Source organism: Lonchura striata, chromosome Z (assembly GCF_046129695.1).
Source record: "Lonchura striata isolate bLonStr1 chromosome Z, bLonStr1.mat, whole genome shotgun sequence".
NCBI classification, from domain to species: Eukaryota; Metazoa; Chordata; class Aves; order Passeriformes; family Estrildidae; genus Lonchura; species Lonchura striata.
In genome coordinates, this window is record NC_134642.1 from 7,777,740 (window position 1) to 7,795,206 (window position 17,467).

At 36.8% G+C, this 17,467-nt stretch overlaps 1 protein-coding gene across 2 annotated transcripts in view; it reads right to left on the reverse strand.

Moving 5' to 3' along the window:
* SYK (spleen associated tyrosine kinase) overlaps window positions 1-17,467 on the reverse strand; it is a 45,155-nt gene that overhangs the window by 11,064 nt on the left and 16,624 nt on the right. For both annotated transcript variants that reach the window (XM_021530406.3, XM_077790254.1), the window contains 5 exons: window positions 16,206-16,659; window positions 14,629-14,789; window positions 6,235-6,373; window positions 4,738-4,819; window positions 3,661-3,707 (listed from right to left, as the gene is read on the reverse strand). In XM_021530406.3, coding sequence (XP_021386081.1) covers window positions 3,661-3,707; window positions 4,738-4,819; window positions 6,235-6,373; window positions 14,629-14,789; window positions 16,206-16,619 — 843 coding nt within the window. In that variant the 5' untranslated portion in view covers window positions 16,620-16,659. The remainder of the gene's footprint in view (window positions 1-3,660; window positions 3,708-4,737; window positions 4,820-6,234; window positions 6,374-14,628; window positions 14,790-16,205; window positions 16,660-17,467) is intronic.

Below are 17,467 nucleotides of genomic sequence, written 5' to 3' on the forward strand. Positions count from 1 at the left end.
CACTTATGTTCTGTGTAAAGACACCTTTAAAAGATACTCAAATATATTTTACAAGAACACCTTAATTAAATGTGATAAACTAGCATTTTTAGCGGCCACTGAGAGATCATACATGACTATTAAAAACTGAGATGGAGCACTTATTCTTCAAATATTTAGTCTGATCCTGAGGCTAAAACAACAATCTGAACCACATTCTTGGTTACTTTAAACAGCCTTTGTACTTAGATGTTCTGAACTTTTTAATAAGAAGCCCATTTGGACTTCATATTTTCTGAAAGGGTATCTTTTAAATTTATAGGATAGGGATTGGTATATTCCCTAGTTTTCTTTTAAAAAGAAAATGTGTGATTTAATATTAAAAAGTATCTTTTGTTTCAAGACACCAAGGACAGCGATGTGGTCCCTGTTGCTACTGGAGCAGAAATCTTTTTTGTGCTTGACATTCTTCATAGCTGTGATGCATGAAAATTCCATATATTGCATATTGAAAAAGGTTACTGAGTCAGCTATTTTCTTTTTCTTCATGAAATTGTCTTTCCATATTGGGAATAAAGGAAACCTGAAGTACTACTTAGTTACAGTTTTGCAATAGATAAATCCTCTAAGAGGCCAAGCACTCCTTTGCACAAGCTGAGCATGATTCTCATTATACTTTTTCAACAAGAGTATCTCCTAGCACTTGGGAAAGCAACCACCTGTAGTTATGGTCTACTGCTTAACTCACATATTTGTATTAGACCTACAAATGCACGTTGAGATGAATTCCTCATCAGGCACAGCAACTAGTTACAGTTAGGCTGTACTCATAAAGTTTAGATCTCTTATTACCACCTAAAAGACTGTAACTAAACAAAATACTGAGAAAGGTTAAGAGGAGAATTTGGGAAATAGCCAGAATTTGGCAGTTTCATTAAAATGTCATCAGCTGGAGAATTGAACTAAAGACTCATCTCAAAAGCTCCTCTGCCAGTTTAAATATATATTGGGATGAAATTGATTGCAGGGAGAAAAAAGTAATTTACAAAATGGAAGGGGTCAAAATCACCTTAAATCTAGCCATAGAGCCTCATGTGAAAGGCAAGAAACATCCTAGTCAATGCATGTTCTGGGAGAAGCAAGAACAATATTCTTCATGGAAAATTATCTTCAATACAGACATTTAGCAAAAAGTTCTTTCTTTTGCAGAGGAATCATATTAGTATCGTCCATATTACATTAAACTTTGTTACTCCAAATTTGTCCATGGAACAATAGCAGATATTAGACGAATCTGATATAGATTTACATCCCTGATGTAAATTTTACTCCAAGCTCTTATAATTAATATTTTACAGATAAATCCTTTGGACAGTCTGCCTTGCATATCATTCAGCAGTTGTTTGTACATTTCATGTACCTTCTTAAATTCAAAACAACTTCAGATTTGGGCATTCTATTCCACTAAGACTTTAGAATAGCACTGCTGTATTTTAGGCTGCAATATATATATATAAATGAAAAATATATTGAAAAATTGGTGTGGATGGAAGCACTAGTATTAGACTGTTGCTTAGAATTGACCATTATGTTTTGTTCCTCTGCTTTCTCTCTTTTGCTTCTTTATTCTAATCCTTTCTCACAAGTCATGATCATCCCTGTTGTCTTGCTCTGGATTATCTCCTGCTGGACAACATTCTTCTGTGCAGTGTCAAAAACAGGTGAAAATCTTTCAGCTGAGACCTTGCCAGACTCAAACAAAATGGAAACACATTGATGTTTCCCTTTCCTCTACCAGCATGGTGGTTGCTTATTCTTGTTCCCATCCTGATTCACTGCAGGCATAACATCCTCTGAAAAGCTGTGTCTGCTCGATATTCTGTGATTTATATCTGATTATTAAAAGTGCAATATCTTTACTAGTTTCTACTGAGCCTTATCCCTTTTATTTTTTTCCAGGATACTTCCCAAATTCATCGCAATTATTTTGATAACAAATTCAAAAATTCCCTATTCCATTTTCCATATTTTGGCAATGGTTTTAATAGATAAAAAGCCCTATGCATTATACTAGAAATGTCAGGAACTCCTAAATGTTAATTACCATGGTGTAAATAATATGAGATATATTGCACATCTTCCATATAATATTCTGTTTGTATTATGTATGTTAGTGATTGTACTCCTTCTCTTTAAGCTGGCTTTAATTTTGATTTCGTGCAATATGAATAATTGTATTTCAGAAATATTAAAAATCTTCATGAGTTACTGCTTTTGCACACAAGTATTAATGCATGAGAACCTGGCAATATTAAGTGAAATTTTTGAGCTCCATAAGTAATATTAGTTATTTAAAATTTTCCATTTTCTATATTTATATTACAAGCAAGAAATTTAGCAGGCTCATTTTTAAAAAGTCACAAAACCCCACAAAATTCAGATTTCAATTCTGAAAAATTCAAAATATCAAGTATATTTAATATTGAAACAATGTTTTAGTACACTCTTTGCAAAACATGCACTTTCACTTAGCTTTGATGACCTTCTTTTTAGTTATCATGACAAGTCCTAAGCAGGAGTTAAATTTACACTTATAGTGTGTATTTTTCTGTGGATATTATGAAACATACACAGTATTCCCACACTGAATGTGTTTACCATATCTCTACAACTGCATGTATACCAGATGATACACATGTGTTCTTGTGTGCTTAAACTTCATGGACATTCTTGTAAATGGCACAGAGCCAAGCCTCAAGGCAGTATTTTATTATTTAATTATTTTATTAAAATATTATTAATAATTAATAAGTAATAGATTTGAAAATATTTTAATTAAAAAGAGACTGATTTTGGTTTTTTAATTTCCAATTCTTTATAAAGGTACCTGATTTTCAGAAGTGAAGATATGAGACTGGTTACTCACAGGCCTGCTAGGAGTCAATTTTATTTAAATAGAGGTAATTTCTTACTTGAATAATTTTTTTTCTATAGTATGGGACTGCATCAAGATAATGATCTAAATGATTAAGTTATGCAGGGAAATGACTGAAATTAACTCCATATTCAGATGAAATCAACTACCTTGAACAAGACAGTATTATTTGATTCTGTAAATGTATCACACCTCAGATGGCTTCTGCAGACAATGGACTTTGAGAACTCAGGTAATTATGTTAACAGGGGGACTTGCTCACTCTGCATGGAGTGGAGGAAAGAATCACCCCTAAAGCAGTGCATAAGAAATGAAACCCTTGTGCAAAGTCTGCTGTTAACTGCACAGACCAAATATTAAAATAAATTGTACTTCCATTTCTGCTTCAGTCAGAAGATTCTCGAAGTGAACAACATAAGCAATGTGGTACCTTTCCTCCTAGTGTTGATACAACATTATAGAATATGACCATCAATGAGGCATCTTGCCTATGGAAAATACTGTTTTATCACAAACATTATATGTGTAAAGTGGTTCACAAAATTAAATTATGACTAGCACATCCAAAACACTGATGAAAGAAATACCATGATAGAATATGTTGTTTCTTTTCAAATCACTGTTTATAACCCAAGAAAAGTAAACTCACAGATTAAATAATACCCAATAATTAGAATTTCCAGAACAGTATGTGACTGTAATCCTCCTCAAATGAATGCTATTGCTATACCACCACATTCACTTACCTTCGGAAGCGTTACAGAAGAATGATGAGTATTAAAACCAAGATTATCTGCAAAGGAATCAAATGTAAAATGATACTGAGCATGGTGAGAAATTTTTGTAAGAACACAGAATTTTACAGAGGGGACCCACTGTGTAGTTTTTAGATCACATTACAGTGTTTCTCTTGGACTATTTGCTTTTGTCTCTTACATGCAGCAGACTCTGCAACTTCTGGCCACAGAGACAAAAGTAAGTGCAGAGCCTAAACAATTCAAAGGAGAATGAAAATAATGGTGGAAAAAAGCATATAGTGATTCAAACGAGTGGAAAAAGTAAAAACTTCAGGGTGGAACTTGATGATCTTAGTGTCTTTTCTAACCTAAATGGTTCTATGATTATATTTGATTATTCTATATCCTCTCACCATGGCACTGGCATCCAGTTAGAATGACAGAAGGTGGCCTTAGAGAGAGAAAATCAGTTCTGGAAGAGCACAAGTTGGACATAGATCAGTCAGATGCATCTCTTTTCCCTCTTCAATCAGGGAGGACAACGTCTCTTCAGTGTGACATGACATTAAAGAAGAAACAGGACAAAAAGCACACTGACACTTTCCCCCACCTCTTTTCCTTTCCCACAGGTTATCAAGGATTGTCTCTCTGACCCCATTTTCAGTGCTGGGTGCAGCCAGTGCCTTGTTCTGCCCTGCTCCCCCAACATGGTAACTGCACGACTCACTGCACCTGAATTCCTGAATTCCTGCAGCATCACTGCTGCTGTGCCTGCTTCAGCTTGGAGTAAGGATCACTGCAGCAGTGCTGGGAAGACTTTTTCATGTTTGTGCTCCAAGTAACACACACTGCCACTTTGATCAGCAGAGCACATTTCCGATCTAACAATAATTTAGATCCAGCAATAATTTGATTTGGTAGCCCTAAGCTACAGGATCTGCCTCCATCATGCAGTCTGGCAGATGCTACCTTGTTTGAAAATGTGGAAAATCTGCACCCACATATATGGTAAGTGTAAAAAAATTCACACATGTTTATCAATTATCATGTCTTTTAACACATATAAAAACAATAGGAATAACTCACCATTTTCTGAGCCATGTTGTGGACAAGGAATGGTAAGAACCCTTAATAATCCATCTGGTTTGTATGAATAATGCTCAACTAACTAGCAGAATGAGAGTGGAGGGAAAAAAAAGAAATAATAAGAGAAAAAGATATGAAAATATGAGGGTGGTATTTTTATATATATATTGTCTCTTTAGAAATGTGTGTGTATGTACAACAGTTGATATATATTACAACAAATGACCTTGGAATACAACAGATCTTTACTGCACATATTATTTACTTTATTTCTATTTAGTAGGGGTGCATGTTTCTGAAGTAATCTTGTGGATAAATGTGCAATGTGATCCAGGAATGGATTTATAAGGGTCAGTATTCCCCTGCCCTGGTTCTACTATTAAACAGCTTTGTAGCTCTGAGGAAATAACGTATTTTTATGTCCTTGAGTTCCCACTCTCTCTGTCCTTTTTAAATTTTTTTTGGGATTAAATACAGTGCAAGAATTTCCCTAATTTGCAATGCTTTCTTTGCACCTCAGAATTGCAATGGGATGTGTACAGTTAATAAATGTAGCACCAGCAGTTGCGGCCATTTGTGCTCCTGGATTGTCCTCTCCACATCATTTTTTGCAGGTTTGTTACTGTTATTTTCAGTATTTTCCATTTCAGTATAAAGGATAAGGTCTGTAAGAGTTGCAAACATGTTCACAAAAACTTTAAGATAACAGAGCTGCTTTTCAATTTTCAGTGCCACCAGGAAAGAAATACAAAAATCCAAAGAATTAATATATGCAAGTAAAGATTCATATTTTAGATCTGTGACTCACTTAACTAATTTTAATAGATTTTTAAGCAAGAGGACACAAGAGATTTCTTCTGGGATTTCAATTCCCTTAGTATTTTCAATTTACACAGTCATTTCACCAGTATTCAATTTTAGTATCAGCTATAGACTACTTAATTGCTTAATCTTTACCAGAGTTCAGAAATATTTTGGTGGTAAGCCTCAGCAAACCATGCTTTAGCAGACTTAAAGGTAGAGAATTTCAAAGCCAAAGACTGCATTATCTGTGTAATATCTTAAACCATCCTCTTTTTGCTTGCTAGAATTCTACAGGTTGCCATCATAAAGGACATTAGCAAAAGACTAAACCAAGCATATCCATTGTTTAAAATGGCTACTTGCAAATACGAACAGACTTTTATTGTAGACTATGTTCAGCTAATGATATAATAACTAATAATAATCACAGTTTGAACTTGGTCAAGCTGCAACATCACATTTAAAAATTATTAAACTCTCTACACTTACATAGCTTTCTACATTAACATATATTTTCTTCATGTAGAGAAACCACAAAATGTTGGAAACATTTTGGCAGGCAAACAACCTGCCAAAACATGTTAGTTTTAGCCAAAGACTATTGTCACAAGGCAAAATAAAACAACATTGGTCAATTGGTCAGTTATATGGAAATGTGATGACAGATATCCACATGACATAAATTTAACAGACCTGCCAAAGGGTGTCAAATCTTTTTCCATCTGGTATGGAGAGCTTTCCTGTCTTGTCTCTGTCAATACGATAGTGCAGTACTTTTCCATCATTCAGCAGGCACAGGGCATAGGAACCATTGCTGTCCCTTTCTCGGATACTGTAGAAACAAGAAAGACTTTCAGGATTTACTAGGAGTGCGTATTCTCTTTTAATCATTCTTTCCCTAAACCTTTTGAATTAAAACCAAAAGAAAATTATTACTGCAACTTCTGACAATATTTTGTTAAGCCTTTCTTTTATTTCTTAGTGTAATTAACTTTTAGGTAAATTGACTTAAATTTCTCTTTTTTTTTCTTCCAAAAAGACAACAGATTAAAACAAAAAATCAATGATGTAAGGCACTGTTAAACAGCTACAGAACACTGTACACTGCATAAAGCACTCTTTGGGCAAATATGTATTTTAAAGATTCTGCAGTACTGTCTTACCTCTCTAGTGTATTTTTATTTTGAAATAGAGAATGACAGCAAGAACAGAAGATTAAATACTAAAAGAATGTAATGTGAAAGAGTAAAATTTTTGTGTTTGAAATATCTTGCTGTGTGGCTGGGAATTTAAAGAAAATAGTATATTTCTGTAATCATTATTTGTTATGATTTCAGGGAAGACATTAATATTTTGTTGCAGATTTCAAATAAAACTCATATGAAACTTCATATGGTACTGAAGTGTATATATCTTATTTAAACCTCACCATGGAGAGAAGTCCAAATGTAATATAAAAACTTTGTCTACAATTCACAGGTAGGATGATCTCCTCCTTCCAGGAGACCTGCGAGTTTCCTCTGAGATGCCTATAAAGCATGACAGAATTGTTACACATGTACTCAGGGCTAGCTGACACTGAGATCAGCATATTCTGGTTTCAGAACTCAGAGTAGACAGGAATTTGTTACTAGCTCCATCATAGCTGGTGCAACTTTTCTGAGTTTAGAAAGAAGGCTTTTTCTTCCAGTCAGGTTCTCATGCTCACTGACAGCTGACAGTGTGACAGCAATAGAGTTAGAATAAAATTGACTGGCTTTTTTTCTTTTTATGTAATGAAAATCCTATATTCTGGAGCACTAAAACATTCCTTGTTCTGATATGCACAGAAATCTACTTACTCTCCCTCGAATTTTTGAACAGCCTTGAAAAGAAATATAGCAGTAAACTCTCACTAAGGTATTAAGAAACTCTGCTAGTGCAACACTGGTATTTGCTATTATATCTCAGGAGATTTCAGAGGCAAGTATTAAATTATTCTCCTCAGCTGACTCTCTCAAGGCTGAAGTAAAACCGTGTTTTGTCTGAATTACTTCTGCAGCTTTTTCTTTCAAGTAGCATGATTTTTGTTGCCTAAGATGTGAACAGGACGCTGGCTAAAAGAAAAGGGAAGTAGGGTCAGTTTTTTGTTTTCTGAAACCAAAGTAACTTGTGTAAGTCCCTGTGGTTTCTTCATGGCATAGAGGTGTTTTCTCAGCATGCTGATTTCCTGTGCTGACTGACCAGTGAAGAGTATCAGGCTTTGCTAAAATCAAGAGTGACTTTTACTTTGTCTTCTTCTGACCTGCTCAAAGCAAATAAAGCTTAGAAAAATATTTTCAGAGTAGAGGGCATTGTTTCTAAAACACAAGTGGCAATTCATTACAATCAGGCTTCTGTTCAGAATAGCACAAGTAATAAAAATGCAATGAATTGCTTCTCAGTAACAAATATCCTTCATGCTTCACAGGAAGAAATGGAGAACTGAATACAATTCAGTTCTACTGAAACTGGTTCTCATTTGCAAGAGTTGTTACTCTCATGAGAGGCACTACAAACATTTTTTGAGAGCACAGGCACCCACGGGAGGGGAGAGCTCTGATTTCTGAAGGCTGTGGCAAAGACCCAAACAGCTCAATCACTCTTCAGTGCAGGATTTAGGTGGAGTTCAGGTTTATATGGTTGTAATTGCATTTTGGAGCTTTTCTCTCCCCTAGCCAAATAGCTACACAACTCTGGAGCCATCTGCAGCTCACAGCCATGTTAACTTTTGTCAGACATCTCTACCACTGCACATCCTGAAAACACTACCATTCCATGATCAGTCAGGGTCCAGCAGGACCCTTTTGCCCTTAGGGTTATGGAGCAGGTGGGTTTTAAGCTGCAGTCAGTCAACTCCAGCACAACCTAGATCCCTATAAAAGACAAAATCAGGAGGTACACAGTCTGGATCCCCACAAAACATGAAACCAGAAGATAATACAATCTTTCAAAATATGTCTGAAATGCAGAAGTGTCAAGTGCATTGAATTGACAGTGGGAAGTCTTAGTTTTGGCAAACTGAACCCATACTGGGTGACATGGACTGCCCCAAGGCACATTTCACAATTTCACTTTGGTTTTGCAGACTGTGGTAATGGCTGTCTAGGTTAGGCTAAGCCTCCAGATCTGCAGCTGGATAGCAGTATCCAGTTTTATGTCAATGGTTGCTGTAAAAAATAGAATGAAAGGCAAATGCTGTTCAAACAAAAAGGTTGTAAATTGAAACCTCTTTGAATGGACAGAAAAGTCTCACATCTTCTTGATGGTGCTGCCTTTATTACCCAGAGCCTTCACATGGCTCTCTCTCTGGGAGCTCTCTTCATATATGGAACTTTCCTTCTATGGAGAGTAACAGTTTTCAGAATGTTGAGAAAAGAATTCAAAACTCCAAATGCACTCTCTGCTTTAAGGTGCTCTGAAATTAAGCACAGTATTTACTGTTCTTCAATAAAAACTGCTAAATAAAAAGGTCTTCATAGAAAAATTTTGGCAAGGAAATAAACTGGAAGTGAGGTATCACCTGGTCTTCCATTTCATGCTCTTGCAGAGAATTGCAAATGTACAGAAGAAAAACATAACAAACACCTGTAAATAAACAACACTGTTGTTTCATCCACTGAATTAATCATAAATATGAACAACTTCATTGAGAACATATTTGAGTACATAGCATATTAAAGAAGTGCCAAGGTACCTAGATTTTTTGTGACATACATCTTTAATACAGCAGACTAGGGAATGTAGAAATTAAAACTGTGACCTGGTGCAATGGAGGGAATTTTTAGGTGTTGATTTTATATTTCATGCAGTGTGTGTTTGAGTACTTTTTGTGGTTTTGGGAGTGCAACCTAGACAGCAACAATTAGCAATTTGGACCACTATTACAGACAGTGTAAATAGCTATCATTTCCTTCCTTTGGTATTTTCAAAAAAAACAATGTCCCATTTTTTTCTGTTTCCATCTGAAAACCCAAATGATCTGATCCATCTCTTTCTAAAGAAAAATATCCCTGAGGGTCAAAGAAATAAATTGCTATTACAATATGCCTCATTGACTGTGTAGAAAAAAACAGAATTCACAGCATTCTTCAGTGGAGAATTATAAAGAAAATAAACAAACAAGATGCTTGCTTTAGGAATGGTGTGAAATTTTTCTTGCTTCTGAATCCAAAGGCACGCTAAATTTTATTCTTGGCATTGCTTTGCCTTCTTTGCAATTACAGATTTTTTGGTGCCAGAGATATTGATGTTCCCCATGATGGATTTCCCCATGATGACGTTCCTCCTGATGAAGCTCCAGCCATTCCCTGCTTGTCTTGCCCTCTCTATTCATGACTATCTCCCTGGTAATGCTATTAACAACATGACTACTCATCATGACTTCAAAGATCTGCTGCACATTGCATATGTTCCAAGTTTGCAGGTAGTAATAAATGAACCTGGTGCCATCTGTAAAAGAATTATAGAGAGGACAAAAGGGATTGACTGCTGTCTTCAATTGCTTCATTTCTTCTCCCCTGTTCACTAACACATTAAAAGCTGTTTCAGAAATGTCAGAACACTACAGGATTTAGGAGATAGCTCAGCTTCACACTGTTACTATCTACAATGGAACTTAAAAATTCATCTCCTAGTAAGTCTGCTGCGCAGTTACAAAATGCTTTTGTAAGAATGATTGCATCAAATTAGTCTATTTAGCTGACTTCACCCTGTCAGCAAAATACACCATGCTCCACCAAACCCCTAACAGCTCTGCAGTAAACCTGCACCTGAAATAGGGGATCTTCTGAGTACAGCTATCTCAGTTTGGTCACAGCTTTTCTTCACAGCTCAGACTCTGCTGCTGAAGTGCCCAGTGCAGAACTCATCTCGAGAGGCCACAGCCCTGCTGCATTGGTCTGCAAGTGGCACCCACACGTACCTAACAAAAGATCAGTAAACAGCTCTCCCAAAGCGTCATGGGCATAATTTCAGCACCTCCAGAAACACAGTTCATTGTCTGTGTATTGTCATTTATCTTGAAAAACTTTTATGGTCATCTAAGCCTAGCACTCCTTGACACTTTCAAGAGGACCATCATTAATTAATATCCCTGAATTAAGGTCACAATTAATAGGATTGTTTTCATCTATGATCTATGATGTCAACAATGTCCAGTCCATTTTATGGATAGAAATTTAATACTGATAGAATTATCTAAAGAATTCTCTACATGGTCAGGAAAATTGCCTAGCTCATTATGCAGTCTGCAGCAAACTCCTAGAAGGCAGCAATATTAGTGTAAATATATATTGCTACATATACAAGAAACAGAAAATTTTGGTCAGACAAAAGACAAGAATACTCTTATAGATAACTGCACTTCAACGTTTATTATTTTGAAATACAGTTGCTAGTATTAAGTATTATGACACTTAAGAGACAGTTTAGTTTCTAGTTGTGATGGCCATGATGTGGCATATTACTGTGACTCATTATAATAGTCTAAACTAGATTAGTTCTCTTTAATATTCCCATTGTACTGAAGATACTCATATGACACTGAAATAGTTTTCTACTTTCCTTTTACACAACTGTTCATATTTTATGTGAGCTACATACAGCTATGAACACATGTAAAAAGTTTATATAGACTAAACTGCTAATTTGCAGTGCGTTCACTCACAATTTCCCTAATATTGAAAATTTTAGTTTAACAGTATTTCTGAATATTCTTTTAACTCCTGGTTTATTTATGTAAGATCACATGCTCGTATAACTTAAGTGGTCATTACTGATGGCAAGATATGCTAACCCTTACCACATGCCAGAGGTGTTTCTTATGTGAAACTACAGAGGAAACTAACGCTTCTGCTGTTTGCTTTTAGCAAAGTGATAACTTATTTTTCAAATCTTCCACACATCTATGCATGAACTCACATAGATATCAACAATATTAGAAATATTTAATGATGCATTATTAATAAAAATATTATTACAGTATTAATAAAAGTATTACCAAGTTTATCTATGATCAGTGTTCCCTACCAGGAAAAATGTAATAAACCCCAGAAGTCTGGTCAAGAACCATCACCCAATAGAGAATGTAAAAGTGTTAGTGTAGTTAAATGGGCCTTCAGATATAAAGTGGGGATTTTGGTGCATGCCTAGAGTGGCAATCTTACATAAACATCCTTCACGGGAGAGGTAGAAAATACTTCCCATTTCATGTCATGGTGTCTGTGTTTGGTTCTGAAAACAAACTCTCTAGCATTCACATACATACTTTACTGACTTTTAAGCCATGAAAGAAAGTTTAAAAATACCTTTGAAAATTCCCTGGTAAAAGATACATTTAGCTCAGAATTTTTCCTTGGATGCATTGTAGTATTATATTTATGGTGATATTCATGATATTGTGAATTGCAGTCAGGAAGATTTTCCACTATTTCCATATTTAAACCATTGAAAATAATTCTAGATTTGATAATCTTGTATTGCTGCACAGCAGTGCTAAAGAAATCTACATGTTGGTTGTATTATTACACAGACTGCTGTACTGGATTTTGTTTTAAGGTAGGTAGGTCAGATGGATAATAAATTTCTGGTGTAATGAAGTTTTGGAGAGCCTTGTTAAAAATATACTAAAATATTATATCGTTCTAATATTTATTATTTTCTCCATAACAAACAATATGGTTCACTTTTGGACTTGTTAAATAACCTCAGAAGTACCTAATCTCTTCAAAAATCTAGCTCCTCTCTTTGTTCCCAGGTTCCAATTCCAACCTCAACAGGCAAATATCTCTTAGACTTACATGTCTGAAAGTTTTACTTTTCAGTCAGCTACAGGGTTTGATTATTTTGACCAGTATTAGAAAAACACTAATTCACAGTCACAACTTCAAAGCCTTCAATCCACAGATATACAGAATATTCTGACAAGCACTGCTGCTGGGTAGGTAAACTATGTGATGCCTGTGCCTGAAACGTAAAACAGTGTAAAGCACACTCACACTCAACAGTTTTGCTGCTGCTGCTTCAGTTAGCCAGAAATGAGTGGTTTATTTCTCAACACCTGCTGAGCAAGCCCATGTTAGGCAACCCACTGCAGAAAGCAATAAACCTCTCTGAATTAGGCAGTTCTTTTCTTATTTGTGATGAGCCTCTAAGTCTGTGGGTCTGAGAGCTAGAAGGGCTCAGGAATGTAGAATAAATGATTTCAACACAAATTAACAACCCATTATTTCTCTTGCTGAACTGGCTACTGAACTGTGGGGTAGATTAAGTCTCTCCCTGTGTCTTCGCTGAGACCCTAGGAGCAAGTGGCAGCTGAGTGGCTACTACATTCCAAAATTGCCAGATAGGAAGTCTGTGCAAGAGCAATTAATACATCAGAAAGCATCCTACAGATCCAGAAGTAAACAGTCTTGTCCTTAATAAGAGGCACCCAAGATCAACATACTAGCAATTAATATTATTTAAGCTCCAGTGGAAGTTCTCATGGTTTAAACAGAGCCTTAAAATTAGAATTTTCTACTCTGTGGGTTTCTCTTCCCAATATGAAAGTAGCCACCTGAATTCCATCAAAACTATATAAAATATGGATCCATTGACATATCCAGTCCTGTGGGATAAGGTCTGAATGCTCCCCCACAACTCATTGAGCATGTCACTGCAAAGAGCATCAGAAATGTCTCCTATCAAGGAGGATCTTGATAGGAAATCTTCAAGGAACACAGGAAAATTCTGGAAAATATTTCCAGTCAAAACAATAGGACTGCTTATAGAAGATTTAAACGAGGCCACTGTTTATAATAAAGGCTGAAAATGTCAAATTTCTTAACTAATTTCACTCCCTTACTCCAAAACCTATCTCTGTTGTTAAGAAATGCTAGCTAGTAGATCCTTTTCCTTGAAGAAAAACTATATTCCTTCCCCCTGTGTCCCCCCTCCCCTCCTTGTCCCAAAGAGAAGTACTTTGGCCACAGAGTTTGTGCCTGAGGCAAACTGGAAAAGCTGCCAGTTTTAATACATCAGCAATATCATGACTCAGCTAATACAAAGTTGGTTTGGTAAGGTGATAGAAAGCAAAAAAGCAATATAATTTTAGGTATAATATTGTCCTTAAAAGAAAGGATTGCATTTTGTTTCCATTATGGACCTTCTATGTAAAAAATAGAAAAAGAGACTAGCAAAATCACAGGGCAAGAAAAAGGACAGATTGTGTGGTGATGCTGGGCTGGTAATTAGTAACAGCAACTTTTGGACTACCTCTAAAAAAAGCCAGAGAAGGCTGAGTGTTAAAGAAAACTACACAGGTAGGTGATGAAATTTCCCTCAGAAATTATACAATTCTACGTGATCCTTACTTGGCCTTACTTGGCCTTGACTTTTAAGCCTAAGTTTTCAAATTTTTTATCATTATATAAATACTTTCTGTGTGGAGGTAGGAATGACAAAAGACAGCTCTGTTAAAACACTGGTATTTTTCAAATGAGGATTCTCCAAACAAACCCCTGTCTCTAGTCCCTTATGGCTGTCAGTCACTATCCTAATGCCACATTTGTGCTTGGAAAACAAAAGATCATTAGGCTTGGTAAATGGAGAGGGTAAGAAGCAGACACAAAACGGTGCTGTCAAGGTAGAAGTGATCATTTTATTGCTTAACTACAAAACAAAGCACTACCCCTGTCCCTGGGAGACTTGACAGATACAGATCCCAACAGCTGCTAACATAGAGACTTTGTCTCTAATTGTTTAATACTACCAGTTTAATAAGCCTGTGTATTGGGTGCAGGTGGTCAGGCTTTGACAGTGGGGCTGCAAAGGCCAGGGGGTGCCCTGGGCTGGTCACAACTGCTGCCAGCAGGCCCTAGTGGACACCTCTGCAGGTGTTCTAGGCTTTTGTTAGAGTTTTGCATCTTTAGTTAAGTGAGGGAAGGAGGCATAATGGAAATTATGCTGAAATGGGTGCCCTCATTGTGGATGAATCACGTTTTTGGGCATAGTCTCATTTGACATTATTCAAAAGAGTGTACAGTAACACTGGAGGCAAACAGCAACACCACAGAAAAATAAACTCACAGAAATTTTCCATTGTTTTTGGACCCAATGAGGATACGGTGCTCTGACTCCTCCCGAGAGATCCTCCCGTGGAACCACGGCATCTTCTCGTGGGCTGTAGTGGCAATCAGCTTTTCCAGCTGAGGCTTCTGACTAATGATAGCTTGTTCAAGAGCATGCCCCTAGAGAGCAGTAAAAACACAGTGAAACAGTCAAACTACCTTCTGCAATAAAAAGATGACAGGTAGACTCTCAGTCTTTTGGGACTGCTCTTGGGACATTCAAAATCTGCACATATTTTTTGTGTGTGACAGCCTGTTTGCTATAAAGATTTTAAACATCACAAAACTAGGGTTCCTCCTTTACCTCTGAGAAAAAGAAGGAAAATTAACCAGTAAGTAAAACCACTGATATTTCAGTATTTAACCTTAAAATAAAGTCATATTGTTATGCTAAAGAAGTTAGTGTCTGAGATTTCAAACGTACCTCCAAATACATATCTTATGGCAGTGTACTGAAATAAACTACATGTACTTTGCACTGTTACAGCCTGTCTATGTCAAAGACATCAATGCAAATTTTCCCAGACAGTACAGTCCCCATTTTAGAGTCAATTATTCAGAGTAATATTAACTTAGACATTTCTAACCTTGTCTACAACCTACCACTTCTAAATTGGGCTCAGAATCTGAGGGCAACCCCCACTAGTTTCACCAGCGTTTAACCAGAGTTCGTCAGCTTCCCTCTAGATTGAGCTCAGACCCATCAGAAAAGACACTGAACCTCAGAAGTTATAGAAAATGTTGTGTAAGTTTCAGGTTTTCCCAGTTTGGGGGTTGCTCCATATATTTTACAGAGCAAAATTCATAGGGTTACTTGCTAGCAGCAAAAGAGATTAGAAACCCTGAGTATCTTCATCAGTTCTAAAGGTAACATGACATCTCAAGGTGAAATAATATTCCCTTTGCAGCCTCCTACACTAGTGTTTCCATGTTAAGACTGGCTTCTTCATAGTCATTCTCAGGAAAAAATCCAACATGTTGTCCTCCACGTGGAAAATTCCTGCTTGACCCTTGCAGCACTGAAGATGTATAGGAAGTATTCCACAGTGCAGAAACTGTTCTCTTTCAGGAACAATTTCTGTTTTGGACATAACTTAAATTAGCAACACAGAAAAAAAGACCAACTAAGAGAGTAAGATGTAAAAAAAGTCATCATGCCACCATGCCTGCCTGCATATCAATCAATAAAAATCAGAATTAAAAGCGATGAGACAATCAATTTCTGTATCTTGTTCATTACATGTATTAATTTTTGGTCCAAATCTGATGACATATGTTAGTGCAGAGGTAGATAAGATTATGCTAGACCAGGACATTGTAGAAATTCTAAGTGCTTAAATTTCAGGAAAACTACGCTTATTGCCAAGTTACTGCATGGACTGGGGAGAAAAACCCCTTACTGTTAAATTTCAAACAGCTATGATTTCACTGTGACGAAGTACTACCTAGCAGCAGCAACAGCTGGAAACAAACACTGCAATCTCTTTTTCTCCTAGCTCAAAAATTACTTTATGGTGAGATCCAGTCTGGTTTTACCTGCAAATTCCAAGTCTGCTTGACATATTCTCTGATGAGGTTCTCTTTCAAATCTTCAAAGGGTCCTGTTTTGGGTTCAACGCCTGGTGGCCGGTTGAAAGGTTTTCTCAGCAGACAGATAAGGCCATCCGCTTCCCCTGAGTGATAATTAATGAGTTCAGCAGGACTGGCATGCGACTTGCCTCCCGCAATAGCATAGGAGCCACTCAGCTCCCTCTCAATTGTATAGTGGTGAACCTTCCTTCCGTGGGCCAAGGAGAGGGTGAAGCCGCCCAGGTAATTCCGGCTCTGGCGGAGCAGGTATAGTCCGTCACTTGCTCCTCCCTGCATTAGGTACTCCTCAGCATCTTCACGTGTGATATTACCAAAGAAGTAAGGCAAATGGTTAGCAGGGTTTGATGTGTTGGAAGCCATGGCTTTTTCTTTTCCAAGTAGCAAACCTAGAATACTGTATCTGAAAATACAAAGAGACGTGAATGTCAGTAGAAAAAAGAGGATAAACCAATAAGATAGCAGTTCACCTGCAGTGCGTTTGCAGAATCACAGAATGATTTAGTCTGGAATACACCTTTAAAATCATTGAGTCCAAACTTGAACCAATCACCACCTTGTCAACAAGACCATGGCACCGAGTGCTCTGTCCACTTGTTTCTTGAACACCTCCAGGGATGGTAACTCCATCACCTCCCTTGGCAGGGCATTATGATGTCTAACAGCCCTTTCTGTGAATAAATTCACCTGACATCAAACTTGAAAATCACCTGAAGCTATGCCTCTTGGCATAACTTGAGGTAATTTTAGTAATGCATTTGTTGGTGATATGTATGTTGACAATTAAAAAATAATTTTAAAGTGAAAATCCATTTTTATCTTGTTAGAAGTTGTTTTTCTAAATCCCAGCAGCTCTGTTTTCCTGTTTCCCAGCACCTTGGCTAGAAGTGGACAAAGTGATCAGAAGTTCAGTTCATTGTGAAACACATAGGAGTTAAAATATGAGCTCTTCACAATAAAATGAAGCATTATTTTGGGAAGCCATGCAGCAATCTGTGGAATCAGCATTAAACAGTTCAGGCTGTATGGAACAGGGTTAATACCACATTTGTCTTGTAGCTGGCTAAATTGTGCAGCTGAGTTACATGAAGAAAAGTGCGGAAGACTTTATGGATAACCATGTAGAAAGGGAGGAGTTCCTAATGCAATGGTCTGAGGAATGGGAGTCTTAATGTAGGGCCTTTTAGCAGACAGCACTTCAGAATGACACC